Source organism: Poecilia mexicana, unplaced genomic scaffold, assembly GCF_051168715.1.
Source record: "Poecilia mexicana isolate PSO_F unplaced genomic scaffold, ASM5116871v1 scaffold_9, whole genome shotgun sequence".
NCBI classification, from domain to species: domain Eukaryota; kingdom Metazoa; phylum Chordata; class Actinopteri; order Cyprinodontiformes; family Poeciliidae; genus Poecilia; species Poecilia mexicana.
The window spans coordinates 18,434,513-18,459,674 of NW_028263378.1; the positions used below are offsets into that span (position 1 = coordinate 18,434,513).

The 25,162-nt window shown below is 37.5% G+C and overlaps 2 protein-coding genes across 2 annotated transcripts; one reads left to right on the plus strand and one right to left on the minus strand.

Annotated features, from left to right (window-relative positions):
- The first annotated feature begins 57 nt into the window (after positions 1-57).
- Positions 58-12,165, plus strand: vcana (versican a). The gene is made up of 8 exons (XM_088008931.1): positions 58-3,337; positions 3,427-3,540; positions 3,626-3,739; positions 6,998-7,156; positions 7,441-7,523; positions 9,494-9,638; positions 9,989-10,171; positions 10,266-12,165. The coding sequence occupies exons 1-8, from the start codon at positions 58-60 to the stop codon at positions 10,451-10,453; spliced, it is 4,266 nt and encodes a 1,421-aa protein (XP_087865057.1). The 3' UTR covers positions 10,454-12,165.
- Positions 12,166-13,635: 1,470 nt separating this feature from the next.
- hapln1a (hyaluronan and proteoglycan link protein 1a) lies at positions 13,636-24,710 on the minus strand. The gene is made up of 4 exons (XM_014989133.2): positions 24,387-24,710; positions 16,728-17,063; positions 15,234-15,536; positions 13,636-15,096 (listed from the first exon to the last, which is right to left on the minus strand). The coding sequence occupies exons 1-4, from the start codon at positions 24,475-24,477 to the stop codon at positions 14,807-14,809; spliced, it is 1,020 nt and encodes a 339-aa protein (XP_014844619.2). The 5' UTR covers positions 24,478-24,710; the 3' UTR covers positions 13,636-14,806.
- Between the last annotated feature and the right edge of the window lie 452 nt (positions 24,711-25,162).

The following is a 25,162-nucleotide window of genomic DNA, read 5'->3' on the forward strand; positions in this document are numbered from 1 at the left end:
GAAAGTTCAAAATCTCCAATTACAAGAGAAGATAGGACAAGTAAACCAACAAGTGAAATGTCTAGCAGAGACATTGCATCTTCGACTGGCTCTTCAATGTTCACCACCGAGAAGACAACAGATCTTCTACCTAAGGATGAAGACAGTGATCAAACAGTTCAGACAACGAGACCTTCATTTTCCACAGTAACAGGCAGAACAGAAAGTTCATCTCCTACTTCTACAGTAGATGGAGGCTTTACAAGAGGCCAAACCATTGACATGTCCCCAACAGTCTCTACTGTTACAGAATTATCTTCATCTGATATCATCAGTGAGACAACACAATCTCCTGAAACTATGACGATTCAAATAAGCACAGATCCCGAAACTTCTGGAGAAGGCTCTACTGCTTTTCCTGACAAGTCAGATGTGACAATAGTTACTGCATTCCCAACATCTGCTGTCTCTGACGGTAAACCCATGAGCCCATCAATGCTTTCTCTGATCACTCCATCTGTTTTTAACATGTCCTTTTTGACATCAAGAAAAGCTGAAACAATTGATACTTCTAAAACAGTTGTTTCTTTAGGTGTCTCTACTCCTTTGCAGAGTAAAACTACTATGCCTACAGTAACAGATGAAAGCCAAAATGCCATGCCTCAGACAGCATCTGAGTCTGATGGAGTGGTTTCACTCATGTCATCATTTGAAGTCACTACAAGATTGTCCACTAATGAACCTAACTTTTCTTTTACCAATGAAGAGGTGACATCACCAGAGACTGATGATTTCAATGATACAGAGTCTTCAGGATTCGAAGGATCTGCGAACATAGATGACACAGTTCTTGAAATGCAAACAGAAGCTCAGCAACCCTTTGTTGAAACATCTGCCCTGGCAATCACTCCAGTAAACTTAACAGATGCAAAGCACACCGAACTGACCACAAAATCTCACAATGATTTTTTTGTTGCAACAGATGAGGCTGAGATAGATGAGACTGAGAGTCGATCATTAACAAGTCTTTCTGACAAAAAAATGTTCTCCTCAACCTTAGCCCCACACATGACAAACAGAGAGACTAACTTTGCTGATCTGGGCATTGGAAGTGTTTCTTCTGATGCTAACCCCAGTGAGGCAACATTTCAACCAGTTTCTAATTCTCTTTTTAATACCAGATCTATTATTGATTTGAAACATTCCCAGATCCCTGATTCTACTGGCTCTGTCACAATTACCCTCCCTCCCTCAACATTAGTTTTAGAATTGGCAACATCTTCTATCCCTGTGACTGAAAAACCAGTTGAGTTTTCTTTGAGCAGCACTATTCACTCAGTTTCTTCAGTGTCAGTGTATAAGGAAAAAGACAGTTCAAGTCATGGCTCAGCGACTCTTAAAAGCTTATCTCCAGGAAATACATTTCCTCCTTTACAGGCGTCTAGTACATCACAACTAACAACTCAAAAATCAAAATCATATTCAGGCTTTACTTTAACAGATAATAGGAGTATAGCTGACCAAACTTTTGATATATTTACCTCAAACCCAGCGATAACCAACAATCCCACATTTGGAGACATGTCAGATAAAACTGAAACCTTTGTTTCAATTAAAACGTTTGATGAGCAAGTTTCCCAAAAAGGGGTTGAACATTTCTCAAATACAGAAAACCCCCTCAGTTTTGAACCAATAAAACATCCAAATTCAAGAACAAACAGTCCAAATAAAGATGGAGTGGCAATAGAAGACAAAGCAACACAATCATCTTACAGAGCAGAGTATGTTATAAATGATCACACAGTTAATAGTTCTAGCAGTGACACTAATAAAAAATCAACATCCACACCATCTCCTGGTATTATATATCACAGTAACAAAGAACAACAGGTTGTGATTGTTATGCCAAGTCACGACCAAACTGAGACTGACCAAGCTAAACAAATGCCTACTATGGTCTTGCATGCATCTGAACCATCAAGCAGTGCATCCATTCAATTCACGGAGGACACAAAAGATGAAGACAAACTGTTTTCTGGAGTCACATATAATTTGAGGCAAGAAAGTTCCACCTCCAAAGTCAGCACAAAAGATAATATGTTCATTAATTTTGATACTGTATCTGTAGTTTCCTCCTCTCCATTTTACCCAACTGTCCAGACAGAGGAAGTTGAAGTTGATTCAGCAATTACAATGACACAAGAGATGGACTTAATAGAAGAACCGGAAAACTCAGGGACTGTCAATTCTCCTTTTTTTACTCCTTCACCAGTAACTCCAGACCCAGTTTCAGTCACTGACCTCTCAAGATCTTTTTTGTTATCAACTCAAGCTACTACTGAGTCTGCACATTCAAATTCTAAAGAAAGCCTTGGTGGACATACAGCCCAAATTACTACTTTTTCTGCTGGAATTGATCAAAACAGATCAATGACTTCATCAACAAAAACTAAAGTATCTTCAGTAACTGGAGTTTCAAGTAAACTTGTTTCCTCTAACCCTACTCTCAAAGATACTTCAGCTTCATCTGACTATATAATTAAATTCCACTCAACTGTTTCCCCTGTAGTAACAGCTCAGAAATCATTTGAACAAGTGAGATCAGAGATCACAAACACACACCACCCAAAACCAGAGAATTTCTCTGAAAAATCATCACAAGCTACAGTTTACCCTATGTCCACAAATCATGAAAAACTTCTGGTTGAAGAATCAACCAGTTTTCATCCTGGTAATTATTCTGTGAGTCAGGTTGATTATGGTTTGGCAAGTCATGTGACAGCTCCCCCAAAACTAATTTCTGATGCAAACATTGGAAAACCACCATCCACACAGAATAGCTTTTACCCTGACAATGATCATCATGCCCCAGTCAGTGGTGCAGGGAACCAAACACTACTTGAATCTGTTTCTCAGTACAATGAAACCGCAAAATCACACACTAGTGAACTGGATATTTCCACAATGTCCAAAGCATCTACAAGTGAGTCTTCCCAGACTGTATTCAAGGCCACTGCTACAACAATATCAAAGATAGAATTGATTAACCTTGAAAGCACCTTAGGGGGAACAATCAGTACAACTGATATCAGTACAGGTGATGAAGAAACTACCACAAGTACCCATGGAGAATTAACAACATCAACAACACAATCACCAAACCAGGTACAATTAGGTACATCTTTAGCCACACAACCATCACCCTTTTCCGAGGAAGAAGAAAAACATGACAGGAAAATGTCAACATCTCCATTCCTTAATGGAAGAGACCCAGCAATAGAAGAAGGAACAACCCCCTCTGTCCAAATAAGACTGGATGTGGGCCACACAGTTGTTGGCGAGACTGTGGACTTTTCTGGTACCTTTTATTATTATTTTTTTATCAATACAGCAAAGTATTTATGCTCGTAGAACTTTGCCTAAATCTTTATAATTTTTACTCAACAGGAATGTATTCATGTAAGGAGAACATTTGTCTGAATGGAGGATCTTGCTTCAAGAGTGGCAGCATCTATTCATGTAGCTGTTCTCCGGGGTACACTGGTCATCAGTGTGAAACGGGTATGACATTGATCAATACTAGAAATTTTCTATCACATAAACTGGAAATTTTTACTCTTGTTGTTTTGACTGTGTTGTTCCACAGACATTGATGAGTGCCAGTCAAATCCATGCCGTAATGGAGGCACATGTGTTGATGGGCTGGCTTCCTTTACATGTGTGTGTCTCCCAAGCTACTCTGGGCTTTACTGTGAGGAAGGTAAGTTCATTTTGTATTGGTTTTCCCCTTCCTAACAAAGTCAGTTTATTAGAAATGCAACTTCCTCATATTGTTGTGTTTATTGAGGTTTATATGACATGATGGATTAATTAATTTTTGAACAGCTTCTTTATACGGTCATACCAAACTAAAACCATATGAACTAACTAATACCTAATACCATATGAACGAACCAGAAATTAAGTCAGTCTAATTCTAGATCTACCACTGACCAATGGTAAACAATGCCGACTCATGTTTTGTTGTGTATGATGATTGCTAATCTATTACCTCCCTTCGGTGTCAGATAGTTGATATTGTTTGCATTTGCTACTACAGAAACTGAGGTTGAAACTGCTACTACACAAAATGATGTACTTTTATCAGCTCTGTGAGGTGATAGAGGTTTGGGAAATCGGCTGACAATTCCTAAATTGTGCCGTGTGAACCAGATTTAAAACTAACAAGCTCTACTCTTCTACTCTCAACCTTTACACCTTCAAAATAAGATACAGATGCACCACAAAAACAAACATTTTACTTGCATGAAAATTTTAACTCATGATACGACAAATTAATGGGAGCCCTGAGCATGTTTCTCTGCAACGAGACGGTCCCATCTCAGAGTGATGGGAGACAAGGACACCCAAAGTGTTGCTTATGCACAGCCTGCTTGGTCTCTACGTGGCGAAGCAGTTTGAATGGTTCATTGCCCCATTAGCGAGCCGGTGTTGTGACTATCTGTAATACCCGTCAATCCAGCATACTTGATGGTAATGCGCACATCGATGTTACGTCACATACTGCTTACTCAGCAGATTTCTTATAAATCCGTCATACCTGTGAGTTATGTTTCTAAGACGTTTACGGTAAATTTTATTTAATTAAGCTGCAATGTTAATCAAGCATATTAACACAAATTACTTTTGCTGTTTCCAATATCGTTACCATACTGTAAACAAGACATTAGTCCCGTTTAGCATCACTACTACAAATACTGTTTGGCTACAAAGTTGGTCTCCCGCGGGATATTTTGTCCCCATAGCTAATCTGCTTTTTAAATATTTAAATATTTCTTTAGAAAACTGCATGGAATACGTCCTAAAAAAAAGCATGAATAACGCTGGATGCTGAATACGTCCTAAAAAAAAAGCACATGAATAACGTTGGATGCTGACTGAAGCTGTTAGTCAACAAGCAGAACAACATCTCTTTCTAGACACTGCGTGGAAATAACTAGATTTTTCTTATTTATTTATTTTTTTTACCTTAAACTTCTGAGGATTAAAACACACAAAATTAAACTTCTATAGTTATGACGGATTTATAAGAAACGTAACATTGATGTGCGCATGCACATTACCACGAGGAATGCTGGATTGACGAGGTATGACAGACAGAACACCTGTTGCCGCATATCGTCCAGAGTGGGCTTGGACTGTGGGAATCACCTACAGGGATAAATCCATTCTCCAGTCCCTTCTCTGAGCCTTTTCCTTTAAAAAGACAACTGATCTGTTTCTTACTCATTTTGCTGCTTGTGGGCACAATGTTGGCGCGCAAGACGTAACCGAGAGAATCCGATAAAAGGATTTTCAAAATAAAAGATCCTCCAGACTCAGATAAAGCATAAAACGGAAATATTTATTTGTTGCTTGTGCGGCCGGGTACCAATTGGTAGGGTAGGTGATGACTACTTTAGATAATTACCACTTTGAGGCTCACTGTATGATTTTTCCTCACTTAGTAAACATGGAAAGCAAAATTTTGACTTTTTCAACACGGTGGATTTCCATATAAATCTTCACAACAGATGTCAGACAAAGGAAAAAAACGAAGAAAACGTCTATGACAGATTTCTCCTAACTAGCCTACACCCTAAATTTTGTGTGGATAGGCCCTCCTTGATTCCCACCCATATTATGTACCCAGACTCAGCTGTATGGAGATATGTTGCCAAATGAAAGATGGAACAACATGAAATAACAACAAAGTATGCTTGTAATACCTTTGGGGGTTTTGTTGTTGTTTCAGTAAGTGAAATATTGAGAAATATGTGCAGAGTAATGCAAAAGTACACAAATCTCTGTCAAAATTACAAGTTTTTGGGAGAGGAATAATTCAAGTCATGATTGTTAATTCGCAAGCCTTTTACATTTGTAATGTGATATAAATCATGTAGAATCTAAGTGAAAAAGAAACTAATCTGTGGATGAGGTAATACAAAAAAATACAAAAAACTGAAAAGAGTGCAATAACCTGGTTGCATGAATGAATTGTGGAAACCATTAAACTAATGTTTTGATTCAAAACAGTTTTATTTAATTTCAGCCTTTGGTCATTTTGGATTTACAGATTCAATCAGTTGCATTTAAACTGAGATTCACTGAAAATACTTATGTTCTTAATATTCTCATAAAAATAAAAAATATAAAGAAGACAATCTCATTTTCCAAAAGGAATTTATCAGGAAAAAGTGTGACAAATTTTCTATCATGTGAAATATAATATGTAATGTTTTGTCTTTTTTCCAAAATGGATAAAAATTATGCCAAAAACTGGCTAGAGATTTTGCCAAGGAAAACAGATGCAGGAATATATTTTACAAATCATGTCTTTGGTTTACATTAATTATACAGTTGAAACCAGAAGTTTACATACACTATATAAAAAGACAAATAATGCATTGAAATCATAATAAGCCTTTCCTGTTTTAGGTCAATTAGGATTAATTAAATTTGTTCAATTTGCTAAATGCCAATGAGAGACAGAATTTTTAAGAAAAATATTATTACTGATGTATGTAAACTTCTGGTTTCAACTCTCTCTATCCAAAACTCTATTGACAACTCAACACTTGCAACACGAGCTGATCTTTAAGGCTAAGTTGTAATCAATATTTGTGATTTTTCATATAGGACTTGTAAAGAAATACTTTGATAGAGATCACATGGCATGCTTGTTTCAGTTTATACGAGGTTATTCACACTTGGCTTGAATAGTTCACTTCCTATTTCTCTTCACCACTGCCTAACAGAGTTTATTTTAACTTACAAACAGTATCAGGGACAACTTGATTCTTGAATGGCCATAATTGGTTTTATCTATACTTTCCTCTTTGTAAAATGATGCATTGTTACAAATGTTTTCATGTTTTCAAGTTCTAAGAGAGATTGGTGTTTTGTTGAAAGGCAAATTAAGTTATAAATCCTATGGTTCCTGCACACGAAAACTCCATCTCATCTTCTCTGCCATCAGATACTGAAACATGTGACTATGGTTGGCACAAGTTTCAGGGCCATTGCTACAAATTCTTCCCCCAGAGGAAAGGTTGGGACTCTGCAGAGCGAGAGTGCCGCATTCAGGGAGCTCATCTCACCAGCATCCTTTCCCACGAAGAACAACAGTTTGTCAACCGTAAGTAACATTTTTTTTTTTTTTTTCAAAAGTCCATAAGTCCAAGAACATGCTTTGCTTCCTCATAATGTTTGCTGTTCATGAGAAAAGGGAAACAACAGCAGGTATTTGACAAGTTCACAAAAAAACTCCAAACCGTAGAAGAACGTATGGTGCAGGAAATAAAACGGACTCTAAAAATGCCTGTGATATCTTTATTTTCTTTTTTACATTTTGTAACTGCACATTCTGAAAACTAAAAAGTACAAAATTGTAATCAGCTGTTTTTTCATCCTAAATTGCAGGTCTTGGACAGGATTACCAGTGGGTTGGCCTGAATGATAAGATGTTTGACAACGACTTCCGCTGGACTGATGGCAGCCCTGTGGTAAGACACTGCCTTCTGACATATATCATTCTCCCTAAACATGGCAGAGTAAATATTTGGAAGTGATGACGGAGGCTGTGATCTACGGAGAGTTGCTCCTTTAAGTGAGCTCTGGTTCCCCTCTCGTGACTCTCACTCTCCTCCACCTTGTATCCCTACACCCCTGTGACTATTCTGGTAATAAACCTGATGTAGATTAGGCTGTAAGGCACCTCTAAATCACATAACGAGTGTAAGTCTACTCTGTGGAAATCAGTTGGTCCAATAAGGCAAACTGGGAAAGCGTAAGTTATAAATATACTATAGGCAAGGAAGGCTGCTTATCTTTCATGAAAGCACTGTTTTACAAAACAGCTTAATCAGTGTGTTACAAAAGTATTCATGTTGTAATGTTTTACATTTTGTGAGTTGCAATTCACACAATGTATTATACTAAAATTGGGCTTCCTTTATAGAAACAGATCAAAAATAAGTGGACATTTTAATTTTTGTATGGGAATTATTCAGCATATTGCATTTTTGCTGCAGTTCCAGATACTTTACAGAATAAAACCTAGTTACTGTCTCCATCAATGTAGTGTGGACTACTATGATGATCCCACAAAAGTAGAGGTGCAGAGGAAGCTGAAAGAAAGCCTAAGGGTTAATGGGTAAACAGTGACCAATTTAGAGGTGATGAGGCTGTGAATGAGGTTGTGTGAAGGGGTCTGGCAGGCGTGGACTTTTATGGTTCCTCTTTATCCTTTCTCCCTCCTGAGAGAACCCAGCAAGCAGGCAGTCACATGGGGGAAGGGCCACCAAACAGACACACAGATGGACAGCACCTGTGCTCAACTTTAGGTTGAAAAAAAAAAAAACTGTCTCAAATCACCCCAAGGGTTTAGGTGGGTGGTCAACTCAACTGAATCCAAATAAATAGGATATTTTTAAACTGTGAAATTGCACTTACTGGTGAAAAGCTTAGAGCAAATCTAGTAATGCTAAGAAAGAGCACAGAAAAGATACTTGTTGAAATATCTTAGAATACATGTTTAGATCAGGTTGTGCAGTTTGAATATTTTAATTGAGATACAGTCTTGTCAGGCAGTTGACGGGTCAACCATTTGTTGGTTTGAGGTGAGCAGAGCAGGAAGTCAGAGTATGTTTGTTAACCATAATGACAGAGCACCAGAGCCTAGAGGGATGATGGCAGGAGATTGTGTGAAAGGTGGGGGGGTCGTCACAGCTTTGAAGAAAGTGTTTGAACCTTGGACATGCTGAAAGACTACAGTTAGTATCAACTGCAGCCTGAATGGCCCTTAGCTTCACAGCTGTGTGTATACTGCATGGACACTCATATGCACACATAGTGCTTTTTGTTGGCAGGGGTACACATGATGAAAAGTGTTCACAAAAATACATGTATAGTGCAATAACATGGATGCCAAACATACCATGGAGATAAAGTCACAATGTGATGAAATGTGGTTGTAAGTCCAACATTTTTATTTTTTTTTATTTTTTATATACATTGTGCCAAATTTGTAAAGCAAACAACCTCAAAGTTCTTTTTAGACGTTCTTAGTTTCCTTTTCCTCAATCTGGCGGTGCTAAGTCTAGGAGGCTCAAGTTAACACTGAGTTTACCCAGAGAGATCCATCTTCCCCCTCTTGTGGACATTGATCAAATTGCAGTGGCTACACACTACTGCTTAGAAAGGACAGTTTTTGTTGGTGAAAAGAGTGTGCATGCCTGTTTATAATCATATATCTGCAATCTTGGTGGGTATCAAGCTGTGTTTTTTACTAAACAAACCTACTCCTTCTCATACGGTTACATTAGGTACATAAAGACAGCATGCTGTCTTTCTTTTGGAGAACACACTTTTTACATGACATTTGGGATTAAATGTGCAATCACAGAGCAAAATTTTTAGCACTGGCTTGTAGATCCTGGGATGTTAAACGTGAGACTCTATGTTCAATTTTCAGCAATATGAAAACTGGAGGCCCAACCAGCCTGACAGCTTCTTCTCGTCTGGAGAAGACTGTGTGGTGATGATTTGGCACGAGGGTGGCCAGTGGAACGATGTCCCGTGCAACTATCACCTAACCTTCACATGCAAGAAAGGCACAGGTAATGAAAGAAAACCTTTTATATCACACAACTTGCTAACAAACAAAAACAATAATGTATCATGTCATTGAGTTTGATTTCCAGAAAGCAAAAAAAGTAATACATAATCTTCTTGCTACCCACATAACAAAACATTGATTCTTTTCAGCTTTCCAGGTGCACCTCTAAAACATTTACTAATTTATTGAGATGCACCAGTGGACTGATAACCATCTGTGTGTGGTTATCTATGTGCATTTATTTGCACAGACTACATCCTTATGCTGCAAGGATTTTTAAAAATATGTTACATACACTTATTTTCCTTGATTGTTTCCTTGTTGAAGTCATGTCACCCTTTGTTCTTCCAGTGGCCTGCAGCCAGCCCCCTGTGGTTGAAAATGCACGTACCTTTGGTAGAAAGCGTGAGAGGTATGAAATCAACACCCTGGTGAGGTACCAGTGTCGAAATGGGTTCATTCAGAGACATGTTCCAACCATCCGCTGCCGTGGCGATGGACGGTGGGATACACCTAAAATCTCCTGTATAAGCCGTATGTATAACTGTTATTCCTGCAAATGAAACATTTTGCTCAAGATTTCAAAATTGTCTTATTTTCAGACAATTTCAAACATTTTCTCTTTCAGCGTCGAGCTACCAGAGGTCCTTCATGAGGAGACATCAACCCCACGCTCTCTACAGTATCAATAATTTCAAAAAATGGCAGGATGAGTCCTTGCGCCACCACCTTCAGCGCAACAGGGGAAGGAGAGACAGGACAGCACAAAAGAGGACAAAACAAAGCAACCAAGAGAAATCAAGAACACTTGCTTGATGGTTGTAAGAAAGGAAGACCAGAAAACAAAAAAGTGCATTAAAAAAAAGCTCATCAACAGAAACCGAGAGGATAAACCGCAAGTTTCTTGTATTTGCAATGACGATAATATCTTATAAAGTGCCTTTGAAATAATTTTACCTGATGATTCGTTTCAAGAGAGACTGCTACATTCACAGTGAGGACAAACTCTTTCAGCTGGCTTCTGGAAGCACAATGAGCTGTCTACTTTGATATTCTTTTATGTTCTTTATTTTATATTTTATGTTGACTAATTATATGAAACATTCATTGTTGCTGTCTGATGCATAAACTGTGCTAATTGAAGCCAATGCAAGTGTCCAGCATATATAGAAAGAACATAATACAGCTGATGTCACATAAAAATAATTAATTTTGTCGTCCTGTTTAATGCTGGAATGCATGAATGCATATGCATAAATATGTTTTCTCAATCACATTGCAAATAGGGCTATTAATTCGTACAGTGCAAACGTTTTTTTTGTTTGTTTTTTTTTTAATATAAAAAACTTTTTTTCTTTACAAACAGACTAAAAAGGCTTGAAAAATATTGTTTGAAAGTATTTTCACAGGTAATAACAACAAATAGCCTTTTTCTCACCAGAGAAAATCTATTTGGTGGCAGCTTTCAAAGGTTCGAACTACCAGCTTTCCCTGCTTTCTTCTTACAAGCAACATTTATGTACACGTATGTATCAGCAGAATCTTTCAAATATTACTGGCCTGACTTTTGTATGATATAGTTTTGAAAGGTTCCTCTCTGAGTACCTATTGACAAAAACCTTTAAACACAGACAGAAACTGATGTCAGTCTATTTCAAAATGAGTGAAAAACCACCATGTGTAGCTCAAGCAGCCTGGATTTCTATTCAGCTCACAATCCTTTGGTACGGCATGTTTACATTACTGTTCTGTTGTTAATTGGAACACATGTAAAATAATCTTTTTTTTTTCTTCATGTGTTTTGGTTGTGTTTTACCATAAATTTTTATTTTATTTTAAAGTTCTCTTTTACTTTTTTTTTTTTTTTTTTACTGTGCCTCACTGCTTTTGCTGCACATCAAATCAGCCGTTGAGAGAATGTATTTTTGTGAAACACTCAGAGACTTGAACACTAAAGCTGTTGCGGTGGAAGAGATACAAATAATTTATTTTCAAGCTGCTTTTTATCTCCTCGTGTGTTTTATACTGACAAGTGAAATGTGTTGGTGTCACTGGTCCCAGCAGTGCTCTCTTTATGTGTATGTTCAACAGAAGACAAGACATGCTCACAATGTCTACGCAATAAAGACAGAAATGTACTCATTTTATGCAGTTTAATCAGTTCATATGTCCTTTAGCATCTCTTACTACCACAGTGAACCAAGAGACATGGAGGGCATGATAAGCAATACTTTTTGTTCTGAAATAGTGACAAAATCTACTTTTACATGTGAATGGCTGTGTCTCTGCAACAGTTCTATTCGAGCAATGTTGCTTTATTTGGTCTGCCTGTGAATGTTTAAGTGCGTTTTGCCCTATTGTGCACATAATATCATTTTATATTTATATAACAACTTGTTGTTTTTGTTTTCTACTTTACAATGTGAATGTATGAGATGTTTGTGAATTAGTTTTATTTTAAAAAAGATTAAACTGTTTTTCCTGCTTTAACTCACCAAAGAACCAAATAAATATATGGATGTATGACATTTAGTTTGGTCATTTACATTGTGTTTTAACATTGATGGTATCCACTTTTTTACAGTGTCTTACTGCCTTCTTGAAATATGAATTAGATATATGCGGGCCCTGCAGAGGTTTCACCACCAGGTGGTGCTATTTGACTGAAATCATTGGGCTTCTTCTCTGCTTGCACAGCACATAGGGATTTAACTTTTATTTGAACATAAACTGTAGTTTTTTTTTTTTTACAGCAATTCAGTCTCATTTAAATCAAATTGTATTTCAGAAGAAGGTTAAAATCCATGATCTTTTCTATACAGAGAGGAATTAGAATTACCTCAGTGGGACAGAAAAGCATTATCTTCAATAAAGATAAACAAAGCAATTTTTAGGTTTTCAGTTTCTTTTCTGGCACAGCACACTGTTACTGCTGAATTAACATTTAACCGGTTGACGCAAACTGTGCATAAGTTAACAGATGTTTATCACTTTAAAAGCTCAGTTTGCTACCCAACAAGCCTTGACTTGTGATCAAAAACTTCTCCAAGGTTCCTGAGAGAGTATTAGACTGGTATTGGTGTCATTAAATGCTGATGTCACAGTGGAAAATCTTACACTCCTTAACCTGCGCAAGACTCTTTGGGGTTTATCAAGATTTCCGATTTTCTTTTAGAAAGGAAATGCACTCATGCAACACAGATAAAAGCCTCATCTGACATGTCAATACTGTGTCATTCATCATTACATTTTGGGAAGTGCTGCTTCAGCAGGCTAGCTGAAAAGCTTGCAACACATTTTGTTGATCGATTCCAAGGGACGCATTTAAATAAAAACAAAAAGTTGTTTTACTCTTGCATTTCATCATTATTCACTCGTCTTCTCAAACTAGATGACAGTAATCTTACATGTATACAAAAGCTGTAAGTATTTTCTAAATAATTTCAAAATACTTTTTCAAAACACTTTTTAAAAACATTTTTTAAAAGTCTGTAGTATTTGGCACACTTTTTACACTACAACATATTCAGATTTTGTGACTTTATCACAGGAATCCATAATGCATTTTATTGTGTGAATGTTATTTGTTAACAGGTTCTACAAATTGAGCTGCAGCTTCTCCAGAATGGCCACAGACCTTTAGGGTTCTTCTCTCATTACGACTCACTACTAACTGCTAATTAACTTCAGAATGCAATTAATTGGTGGTGGTACATTTTCAAATCAAACTATCAAACTAAAAGGCGAGAGATACAAATATTATCCCACTTTTTGTGTTTTTATTGGTGATATTTGAACAATTTTCCTCCATTCACAGTTCAACACCACTTTGTGTTGCTCTTTCTCATATTGGACTTTGTGTTTTCAATGTGACAATATTTAAAGTCTGAATCCTTTTTGCAAATAAAAATGTACATCACATGTACAACCATCTAATTTCTGCATTCCAACTTAAGACATGTAAATATATTTTTCAGTCAAGGAAACCCAGGAAAAAGCATTTTTAACAGTTGTGTTTTTATTTTTAATTGCAACATTGTGAAACGGTACATGGTGTCATACAAAAATACCTTCATATTTTGTATGTCAAATTGTGAGCAAATAAACATCTGCTATAAGTATATTTCAGTAATCAAAGTTATAAAAAAAAAGTAAAAAGAAAAAAAAGATAAACATTTTCACTTCTCTTAATGACAACTACATATTTTAATAACTACTGACTGCTACATTTATCACACAGTTAGGTGTTTTAAGTTTATTTCTATATCAGATCAAAGGAGGATTATACGCACTTTTCTTGCACAATGAGTAGGAAAAAGCAAAATCTTAATATAATAGAAAAGAAAAATCTGCAAGTAAGTCTAGAATTTGTACTATTTCTTTTCAAGAAACAGTGTAAAGTTATCAAAAAAAGGACAAATGTTAAAAAAAAGGTAAAATCCTTATGTTAGATAATGGAAACAATGCATTGAGGTTAAACATTATAACATCTGGATATTTGTAATTTCTTCCTAATCAAACTGAAATGCAGAAAATATATATAAAAAAGAAGAAACATCCATCGAATCTCTTTGCAGTTGACTTGCTCACAGCTTTTCTGGTCAAAGATACATTTTTGAGGTTTTGTAAATACATGTATGTTAATGTATATGAGAAAACAGCTTCAAACCTGGCAATGGATCTAACTGGTTCCTTCTTGGAGTCATCTGTGAACCAATAGCTCAACAGCTGTAGTCTTGTTATGTTTATCTCACTGAAATCAATTTATTTTGTTGATATGTATGCTTATACAAAATTAAAAATAGCATTGCTCAAGACACACTTGAAAGCAGCACACATTCTTTGAGCATAATTGCAGCCAAACCTTGAACATTACACATTTTGTGGAGGACATACATTTTCAATTGACTAAACAGTCTTAGTCAAGACTGTTTAGAAGAGTGAACAGATAGAAATAAACAGAAAATATACCCTAATTGCTTGTTTTGTTCTGTTTATTGCATATTGATTTAAATTGCATAACACTAGCATAGCATCTATTATGGCATCAGAAAGGTAAGAAATTTGGACTAGTTAAAATCCAAATTAATCTGCTTTAAAATTTATTTTTTTATGGCTGTTGTTGCTGCTCTTTGGTGTCTGTGGTTTACCTGCATGTTTTACATTCTCTCACTTTTCAGCCTTGAAGCAGTAGACACCATAAGACTTAACCTTTTTGTCTGGGAATCCAACAAAGCGCACTGCAGCCTCTGTGGGACTGCAGTTCTTGCGGGGCCTGGAAATAGGGTAGCGCACGCTTCCGTCAGCCAACCAGCCAGCATCACAGCGATCGTAGCCCTCAAGCTTCCAGGCAGCGTACATCTGGCCAACCTTCGCAATCTCTGCATCGTCATCTCGGCACGCCTGCACAGCCTCGTCAAAGCTCAGCCTTTCTGGCTGGACCAACCAATAGAAACGACCTGGTAGCAGAGACAGCAGAACAAAAAAAAACTTCCTTTAATGTAGATGCATGCCTTAAGAGGAAAGATGAGAACTGAAATTTAATATATAAAGCTTATACTGTAACTTGAAAATAAAATGGAGAAAAATAGCCTACCTTGGAGTTTGGAAGCAAAACAGAACACATCAAAGCGGCTCATCTGCTTGTTTCTGAAGCCATAGTTTCTGAGACCAGGTCGGCTGTTGACGCCGCCGCAGGGTTGTCTGGGTTTGGTGATTGGATACTGTACTGTGCCGTCATTCAGCCAACCAGCATTACACCAGTCCAGACCGCCTTTCCAGGCCGCCAGCAGCTGATCAAACGAGGCAATTACAGCATCCTGACTTTCGCAGGTCTGCACAGCATCATCAAAATTCAGGTTGTAGCGCCCATGATGGGGAGAGTACGGGAAAACAACACCTAAAAGACATAGAAAATGCTGTAGCAGAATATACAATATAATTGTACATCCAACACAGTGACAATACTACTGAGGGAAATATGAGATTGGCTATTTGGCCCAATATTAGCATGCTTCATCGCACACTGGAGGTATACTTGTTAAATTACTTTTGTCAGCTGGGTCAAAGTACAAGAATAGTAAGTTGATTTAAAATGGGTTTTGCTTCGATATTATTTTGGTCTAAAAGTCTGTTTTTAATTGTCCAAAACAATCAAGGAAAGACAAAGACATCAGTTCCTCTACGTTAGCAGTCCTATGTTTAAATTGGCTTGGGAGTCTTCATTCAAATCTGGGAATGACTTCAAACCCCATTTAGCTGTTGCTTTGTTCCATTGTCCTTGTGAGGTTGGAGTTAAATCTGAGAATAACGTTACGTTGCACAAAGCCATGTTCCAATTGGAAGCTAGTTAGCCAGTGGGATTTGGTTAGAATGTGGTGGCCACTTGCCAGACTTACTATGACAGATGACATAAACCAGTTACACTGTATTTCTTCATTTTATGCCTTCAAACTTTGTAGAAATATTCTAAAAAATAGATACTCTGATAGAAGTGTATTAGCTTTTTACCTTTACTTTTTTATGTGCAGTGCAGACAGAATGGATTTTGAGTTTACAGTTGCAAATCAGAAACTTGGAGTTGAAATTGAAACATCAAGAGTTGCATTGGGTTTACTCATTATTTTGCTTGGAGTGATAATGCTATTGAAAATGTAAATTGGAGAATGTATGACTCTGCATCTTATGCATAAAAATGCATACATAAAAGTTACACCAATATGTTCAGTTGTAGAGGCTGCAGTATGTGCACCTCTGATTTAATGAAAGACTGGAAGAAGCCTAGGGGGAAGTTACTGCAGATATAATTTTTGTTTATGCTTTAGACAGCCATGTTGAAAGTGAGTGGTTCTCAGGAACCTCTAACTTTTGAACTCAAAATCCAAGTTAAGTGTATTGCCTTTGTTTTTTTGTTTTTTTTCCATGTACACCAGTTTTACATTAAAGCTAAAACCTAGAGCAAATGTATGGTGTAGAAAAGAGACATAACCCTACAGTCAGATTTAAGTCCGTATTCTAGACGTGCATTATAAATCATAAACAGAATAGCCATTTATTTACTGGTGATTAAGTGAATTAAAACAATACTTACCTTCAGTGAGACCATTTTTAACCTCTAAGATTACATCTTGTATGATGTCTTCCATCCCATCCATGACCTCACAGCGGTACCTTCCCATGTCATCCATAGAGACGTCAATTAACATCAAGGAGGCGTCACCATTTTCTATGTCTGACAAAAAGGCACGGTTTTCAAAGTTTCCATAAGTCCTCTTGTGTAGTAAACCCATGTATACAAGCACATCCTCATTTTGGGATTGGTCTTCTCCCACTTTGATCCATGTGACTTTCAGACTTCCAAAGAAAAGGCTTTCCTCTGCCTGAAGCTTGCAGGGCAGGGTGACGTTTCCACCCAAATCAGTCGTGACTAAAAAAGAGGAAAACATACAAAGTAAACCAATATATGTTTATGATACTATGACTTTTAAAGTGTAAATGCAACTGCACTGTGAACACTGTTAAATCAAAAACTACGCCAATCTGTGGAGGAGTTTAAAGCATCTCACCAAGCCTGTGTTTAACCATAATTTAAAATAGAGTGTATGGTACAAATGACCAAATCAGCCACAAACATGATCATCTATCTGAACTGAAGGGCTGTGCAAGGACACCTTTAATCAGAGATAAAAAGGTGTAACCCTTTTTGCAACGTTTTCACCAGTGTTTCACTGAGAGGTAACCTAGTACAGTGATCTTTGCAAGATGCGCAGTTCCACAAGCTGTTTGCTAATTGCTGCTGGCTAGTCTGAATGAACTGAGTGGATTTGTGTGCACTGTAATACAGAAGTTTGGAATCTTGGAAACTGTAACTCAAAGGAGGAGCTGTGCCTCGAAGGCGGTGCTCGATCCCCTCCCCCCCGAGACCCCCACAGGAGATTAGAGGACTTCTCAATAAAAGCTTTGATAAAGCAAAGCAGCACATATGTTTTTGATGAGAGAATAACATCATATCATGATGTAAAGCTAAGAAAATTTGATTTTTACATACATTTACCCTTTAAAGTTGATAGAGACCTATACTACTTAAGACTTGCAGGGGTCATACAAAATATTAAATCAAATACAGGCAAAACTTTGAATATATATATTGGATATATAACATTGAATTTCCTTGTATTATTCTGCTTTCATTTTACATGCACTTCATGGACTTTGCTTTCATCTGTCACGTAAAAATCCCAGTAAGTTTGTGATTGTAATGTCACAAAACGTGAAAAAGTTTGAGAGAAAAGCTTTTGCCTGGTACTTCACAAACACACTGTCAGTTGTTGAAAGATAAAAATATAGATCCATGCAGTGCACATGTTTGAAGACTTCTCCTGCCCATAAGTATCAAATTCTGCAGTGTAAGTTTTATTGGGTTTCAGGCAGTCTGTAGTGCCTGGAATCAATCCTCTTCTTCCTTCTCCTTCCCGAGGCTGTCGGCTTTGGCAAGTGCAAGCTTTTGTTTCCTCAGCATTAGCTTTCAAAATGAAAACCTTTCCTTTCATGCACTCCATCTGATTTTTGTTAAGTGTATTAAACATCTAATGAAGAACAGAAATCCTTTCCTCGGGACACTGCTTCCAAATCCTCACTGTCCAACCAACGCCACTCCTTAAACCCCAAATCATGTGTCATCTTTGTCTCACCATGGGTTCCCATAATCTCCTTGGCCTTGCTGTTTAGACCTCACAGGGCTTGCTTACTAAAGAAGACCCCAGCCAGCAAGTGTTGTCCGAACCCAAGATATTACAAACAACAGATGAACGGATGTCATGGACCTCTGACTCCACTCCACCTCAAACAATTATATGCACATAAGGCTGTGTTATTCAGTCTTGCAAATCCAAGAAAGATGCTAGATCTGTGCATGCTGTGTTGATTGTAATAATTGTGTTTGTCTAGTTTTTCTGATCTTTGGTACAAACAGCACCTATCTGTAAAATGGCAGGTTTTATTATTTTCTGGGAAAAGGATTCACTGCATCAATACATTTACAAAATGATTTGACATCCCTCTTCTTACCAGCCTGATCCTCCTGCCAACCCAACCCAACCCAACCTACACCCCTAAACTCCCAATTCACGTATACACCCACACACAAATCGTGTCTGTGTCTGATTAGTTTTGTTCTCTGTTTCTGCTTGAAGATGCCAGAATCTGTCTTGATGTTTTGTACCAAAACCATGGCTGGAATACTGTCTCACTGGCTCTTCACAGCGAAAGGAACCTTGTCCTCCTGGGTATCACAGGAAAGAAAAGAAGTTACTGGCTGTCTGCCTTACGCTCTGCTCAATTCAAAACCTTTTCTCAGCATACACACACATGCAGACCAAGTTATAGGAATAAACGTCCAAAATACCCCACATCCAAACTTTGCTAGCTTTTTATGTTTTGTATTACTGTTTGTTTTTATTTCTGCAGCTTTCTGACCGTTTGGCAGCCTTGATGTGTTTCACATGGGTCTCATTAACCTTGCTTTCCTTCATGTTATCTCTCTCTCTTAGGCGAAAAAGATATTTCTCTTTTTCATATTTTCATTCTTAAGTGTATGCCTATCGCATGTTTGTCAAAATTTTATTCCTTGTTCTTGTTTTTATGTCTGTCCTGAATTTCAGTCTCATCTCTTGAATTGAAACTCACATATAATCTATCATAATACAATTAATCTACTCCAGTATAGTCATACAAATGTGACATTTGAGATCTGTGGTAATAAATGCAACTTTACAAGATTCAGGCAAAAGCACTGATGAAAAAAAATACATCTCAGGCAATCCAGCTTATCACATTTTAAAACTTTTTTTCATTCTAAGCTTGTGTTAATTAGTAGCTGCTTCTTTGACCAAACTGCAAGACCTTCCAAGTAGTCTGCAAGATGCCAAGTATTTTATGAGCTATGAAGAGCCTTGCAGCTGCTTATTACTGGTGTTTTTCAAAGAAGTCCAATGTTTACAAGCTGGACGAAGATCGCTTTTGGCCTTTTTGCAAGTTAGAAATGACTCAACTCCTCCTGCCTCCTAAATTCTCTGCATGGGTAGCCGTGGCACGTGGAGTGACTGAAGACCCGAGCAATCCAGAATAACTAACTGGCTCATCAAAGCTTTACGAAAAAAATGACGTTAGTTAGCATCACCTCGCCTAATGTGATGCCACCAACTTTTCTGCCAAGAGAAATGAAATGAGAGAAGACAAAGGACTTCTTTGTACTGTGTTAGTTGAAGCACTGTTCAGTCCAGATCAGAAAACCAGCTTCTACATCTGGTTTATAAGTCTGAAACATGAGATGTGAGCAGCATTGTAGTACCACTAATGTGAGTCTTAGACTGGAGTGAAAACATACTCTACTGCAGTCATACAAGTTTAAAAGTACCTTTTAGGCATAATTCTGGAAAAAAAATATATTGACACCCTCATTAACTTATTTCTAAGTAAATAGATTTTTTATTAGCGTGACATTTTCACACTAAGCAATCCACAAGATAATAAAAGATTAGTCAATTAATTAGCTGTTGGTTACAGATGTATTATTATATTTCTAAATGTCTAAGTAAGTCACATTGGGGAAATAGAAAATTTAAACAACATAATTTCAACATAAACCACCAAAAACTCAGTGTTCCTCGCAAGACCTCTGGCAGAGGGATCAAAAGAAGAGTAAGAAGAGTCGTCTGAGGTCTGAGAACCACTTGAAGAGAGTCTCAGAAAGGTCTGGCCTCTTTTTTTTTGTAAACAATAAGCAATGCACTCCAGCATTTCTTCACATAAACACATTGCATGAAACTCCACAAGAAAGAGCAAGATAAGACTTGCTTAAATGTTGTTGCAGAACAGTTGCACAGCCCAACAAAGAACTGGGTGAATTCTGTCTGGTGAGATGAGACCAAAACAGAACGTTTCACACATCTTTATAGAGTTAATGGCATTGAACATTGTTCCCAAATGTGAATAGAAATAAAGGTGGAAACATAATTGTATGCAAAGAAAAATAGGCAAAAAAAAAAAGCTCATTTTACTGGTACACTTAATATAACTGAAAGAATGATGAATTGAGAAATATGCTAGGACATTATTGGTAAGAATCTGAAAATGAAACAAGGCAGAATGATGATTTAAAACGGGGCTTGCCGAAGGCCATATGGGGCTTTGATCGCTTTCTCAGTAAAACTAGGAAAATAGAGCACATCCCGCCAGTTCTAAAGTATATACTGGATCCCCATAGTTCAGAGAGGAGACTTTAAAATACTTTTGTTAGTTTGTAAATCCCTGAATGCTTAGCACCAAAATACATTGTTGTGATTATTAACCTTCCAGACAGCTCTTCTGATTCTAGCCTATGTTTATACTTGACTAATCTGGAACAAACTCCCAGAAAACTGCGAAACTGCTGAAACACTGAGTTCCTTTAAATGGAGGCTAAAACCCCACATGTTTAATTAATGTCAACTGGAATACTTATCAATGTATTTGATGTATTTGATGATGTTTGATGATGACATCTCACAAATATAATGTTTATTGCTTTTTTTCATTATTGCTTACTCTATTTGTAACACCTAACACGGAAAATTTATTCGTAAGAATGGGCATAAATCTAATTTCAACAATGCATATGGCAGCTTTCTCAACATGGTATTCTCAAGACATTTTAAAGCTGTAGTATTTTAGAAATTTCAGTAAGTGTTTTCAACAATTATTCCTTATATTCTTTCACTTTTGTACACATAGTGTATTTTAATTTATAGATCAAATTCTGGTGGTTTCTTTATAAGTATGGTGGTTATGGTGGTTGACACTGGCATCTGGTTTGAGTTTCATGTCAGGAGTCCCCGTTAAAACTATATTTACGGAGAAAAACTCGATGTGTTTTAGGACTTACTTTCCCCACCGTCGAAGCAGGCTGAAGGGGAGTTATGTCTTTGAGGCTTTGGTAGCAGACAGAGACTGGGACGTTAAAAGTAATTCCACACTCTCTGCTGCTACCAAGGTCACCCCTGCAGAGAATGCTACTCTGATCACGCGAGGCACGTTTTGCTTGTAGAGCAACAGCCTGTAGGGTTTGCCTTCATTCTTCTCGCAGGAGAAGTGTAGCCGTTCTTTCGCCGACGCACTTTAGATCTAACCCTCTAAAGTCAATTGCAGTCGTAAATGGTTTTTATTTCAGATAGAAATGTGTAGTCAGTAGACCTTTTTTTAAAAAGATGTAGATGCTAATGAAAACACAGCAAAGAACTAAGTGAACTAATGTGTGTAGGAATAAAGTAATCAAGACCTACTCGCATTTTATTACCAAGCACAATTCTCTTTCACTCTGTAAAAAGGTTGCATTAGCGCATAATTGGAACCATCTGTTTCTTTGCAACGCTAAGCTCTATATTACCGACATTGCAAAGTTCCAAGTCAAACTCTTTTTTCTGTATTCTAAAGCTGCAATGTTTTCATTTTGGAGAAGAATGACCAAATCTGGCCCAAAATCCCCCCTTTAAAAAAAAAAAGCATCCAAGTTTGTAGATCACACATCTTTATGTGTTAATGAGAGTATGTGTGCAGTGTGCCACACCCTTTTGTCAGAGGAGCAACTCATGAGATGACTTACAACTTCCCAGAGCTTTGCTGTCCTCTGCTGCCAGCCAATTTGTGCTCGAGCGGAGAAAGGATTATTAACAAGCACAGCTGGGACAAACACAGAAGGCCAACTCCTCCCCACTAATTTCAATAAAGTGTTTCCTGTGTTCTGTCCTGCACAGCGAGCGCAAACATGGTGTCTCTATGTGCACAACATGCGTGATCATGAGCTCACATGTGCAGTCAACGTTTATTGGAGTGGGTTGTAGAATTTCAGTGCAATCAAATGAATATAAATGCAGAACATTAAATGTGGCTCCATCGTCTCATTTCTGAGCCTAAACACAAAATCCAACCCACCCAAAGCCCAGTTCCAGCCAAGCCCGTTTTTTCCCACCGAGTCCCGGCAACTGGGCCGTGGCTCGGTAACCAAAAGCTACAGTAAGCATTACACTTAACAGACTATTACCTCACAGGGAAAGACATAGTCATCTGGCTAGCATTCAGCCCTGGACTCTATACATTTGGCTGTGGTTTGATAATCTTCCCTCTACTCTTGTCAGGCTGCCTGTTGCCATGGCTCTTTTCCAAAAAAAAAGCCCAATGCTGCTGTGAGTCAGAGGGTGTGAGGAAGCAGACAACACCCCAATGAACAGACAGGGAGCTCTTACTACGAATAATATGGCCCACAGATTACTTACCGAGCTGGCTTCAGAAGAGCAACTGCTGTTGCACAATAAAGAACTAGGAGTCATTTAATAATATTTAGGCAGACGTATGCACATGCACAAAATGCTATGACATCACAGGCCTGTGAAAGAAATTTAAAGTGGATTAAAAAAAAGGCCTAATCCCCTTAAAGAGTGGAACTCTTCTGTCGACAGGGTGGCCTTCTCCGCTACTGCTTGGAAGACAGACAACTGAGAAATCCTTAGTTTCCCACTTACTGAGTCAGCTTGCTGGCTGCTAAAGAAGCATTGAATTTCACTCAGCCTATACAGCAAAAGGGAGTTTCTGACTTCCCCTGTTTCTCTTTGCAGAACAAAAGTAGTTGCCCAGTTTTGTAGCTCAGAGTTTCATCTGTAAACTCAAGGTGTCTTCCTGCAAGGAGGAGTGATTTACACATTTCTGCATCCTAGTTAGTTCGACGCCTGTCAATTTGTTCCTCCACTACAAACATAAATGTTGCCATTTTAACTCTAGCACATCTACTCATAAAGAAACTACTCTCACCTATGTAATGAACCCTGGCATGTATTATGAGATGAAATGGTCACACAGTGCTCAAGTCTTAATTCAAAAATTAAATTTAATTAAATACTGTTTTCTTAAAATGAATATATATATATATATTTTTTGTCCTGATCACCATCTGGGACAATTGACTCCCATGCAAAACACAATAAAAGTGAGCTCATTGCTTATACGTATTAATTACTGGAGTCCCAAATCTACATTTCCATGCTGTGGATGGTCAGCAGATTATAGACTTTTTAATTTAAAATCAATTGTCAAAGACAATACAAGAAATCCCCTGAAAATGATTCTAAGTTCTAAATTTCTCCTATAAATTTGCTCCAAAATTACCATGGTGCAAAGTGACAAAGAGGCAGAATGACCAGCCACCTGTTTTGAACACATATATTTATTTATTTATTTACCCATATCATTTGTCTACAGCAAATGATAAAATATGGTGAATATGGTCAAATAAAAATAGACAAAATTATGACCAAAAATAACAACCTCCACTAGCTCAGTTTCGGACATCAACTTAAGGTTCAATACCTGGTATTAGCAGAGAAATTCTCATGCAGCAGAATGACAATTGTTGCATTGAATGACAGGATAATTTATTCACCAGCCACTGGGTACCGTGCTGGTCTGTATGCAAGTCAGTGAGTCAATGGTGAGTCACAGTATGTGTGGGTGTGTGGGTTACCCCAGAGACTAATCTGTTACACGCTGCTACAATGGCCATGTTGTTACACAAGCTTATAGTGTGGTACCATTTTACAGAGATTTCTCATCTGCCTGCACTTCCTCTTTATTTTCTTTTTAGTACAACTATAAATACATGAAATATGTACAATTAAAACAAAGCCATTGCATTTGCAAAATGTCTGTGTCATGTTAAACTCACCTGATATAAGGGGGGCAGGAGTTGCAGTTTGACCATATGCACTGCCAGCCAGGGCCAGGGAAATCATTGTGATGCACAGGAGGCTTATCATTTTATCTCTATTGTCCTCAGTTATTGCAAAGTAAAAAAAAAAAAAAAAAAGTTTTTAAAAAAAATCTTAAGATGTACTTTAAAAAAATCAAATTTTCTGAAAATAATTTTTCTATTTTATCTACCTGTTTCTTTTTCTGCAGCAGCTGTCTGTACTGCTACTGGAAATTTTGGGCTCCTCGGAGGTCCAGACCAATGCCTTTTATTGTAGCCTAGCATGGTAGAGACCACTCCTCCTCTCCTCAGCCCATCACCCTGCATAGCTCTTTACCGGCTCCCTTTTGGCAAGTCTTGTATGAAAAAAATCCCCTCCTTTCCCCCTTGGAGAAGCAGAGAAACAGCTACACATTGTGAACCAGCTGAACATGGTCCAAAGTCATAGGCATGCAAAAATAATAAACCTTGAAAAGTTCTTGCGTAAAAGTAAATATAGTTAGGTGATAAAAGCAATCTGTTATTCACACCAAATTTTGCTCTCTGGTCTGAATTAGTTTGCATGAAATATTTTTTGCAACCTCCAGGTCAGTGTTTTTACTATTAAACCAAAAGCCTCTCACAAAAGTTATTGATATCAACATATGGAAATTTCAACTTTTGCACGTTAACTGTGACAATATCAGTTACTTAATTTCTAAAAGGAAGACCCGACGCAATTGAGAGGTTTAATTTAGGAGCCTATTAAACTC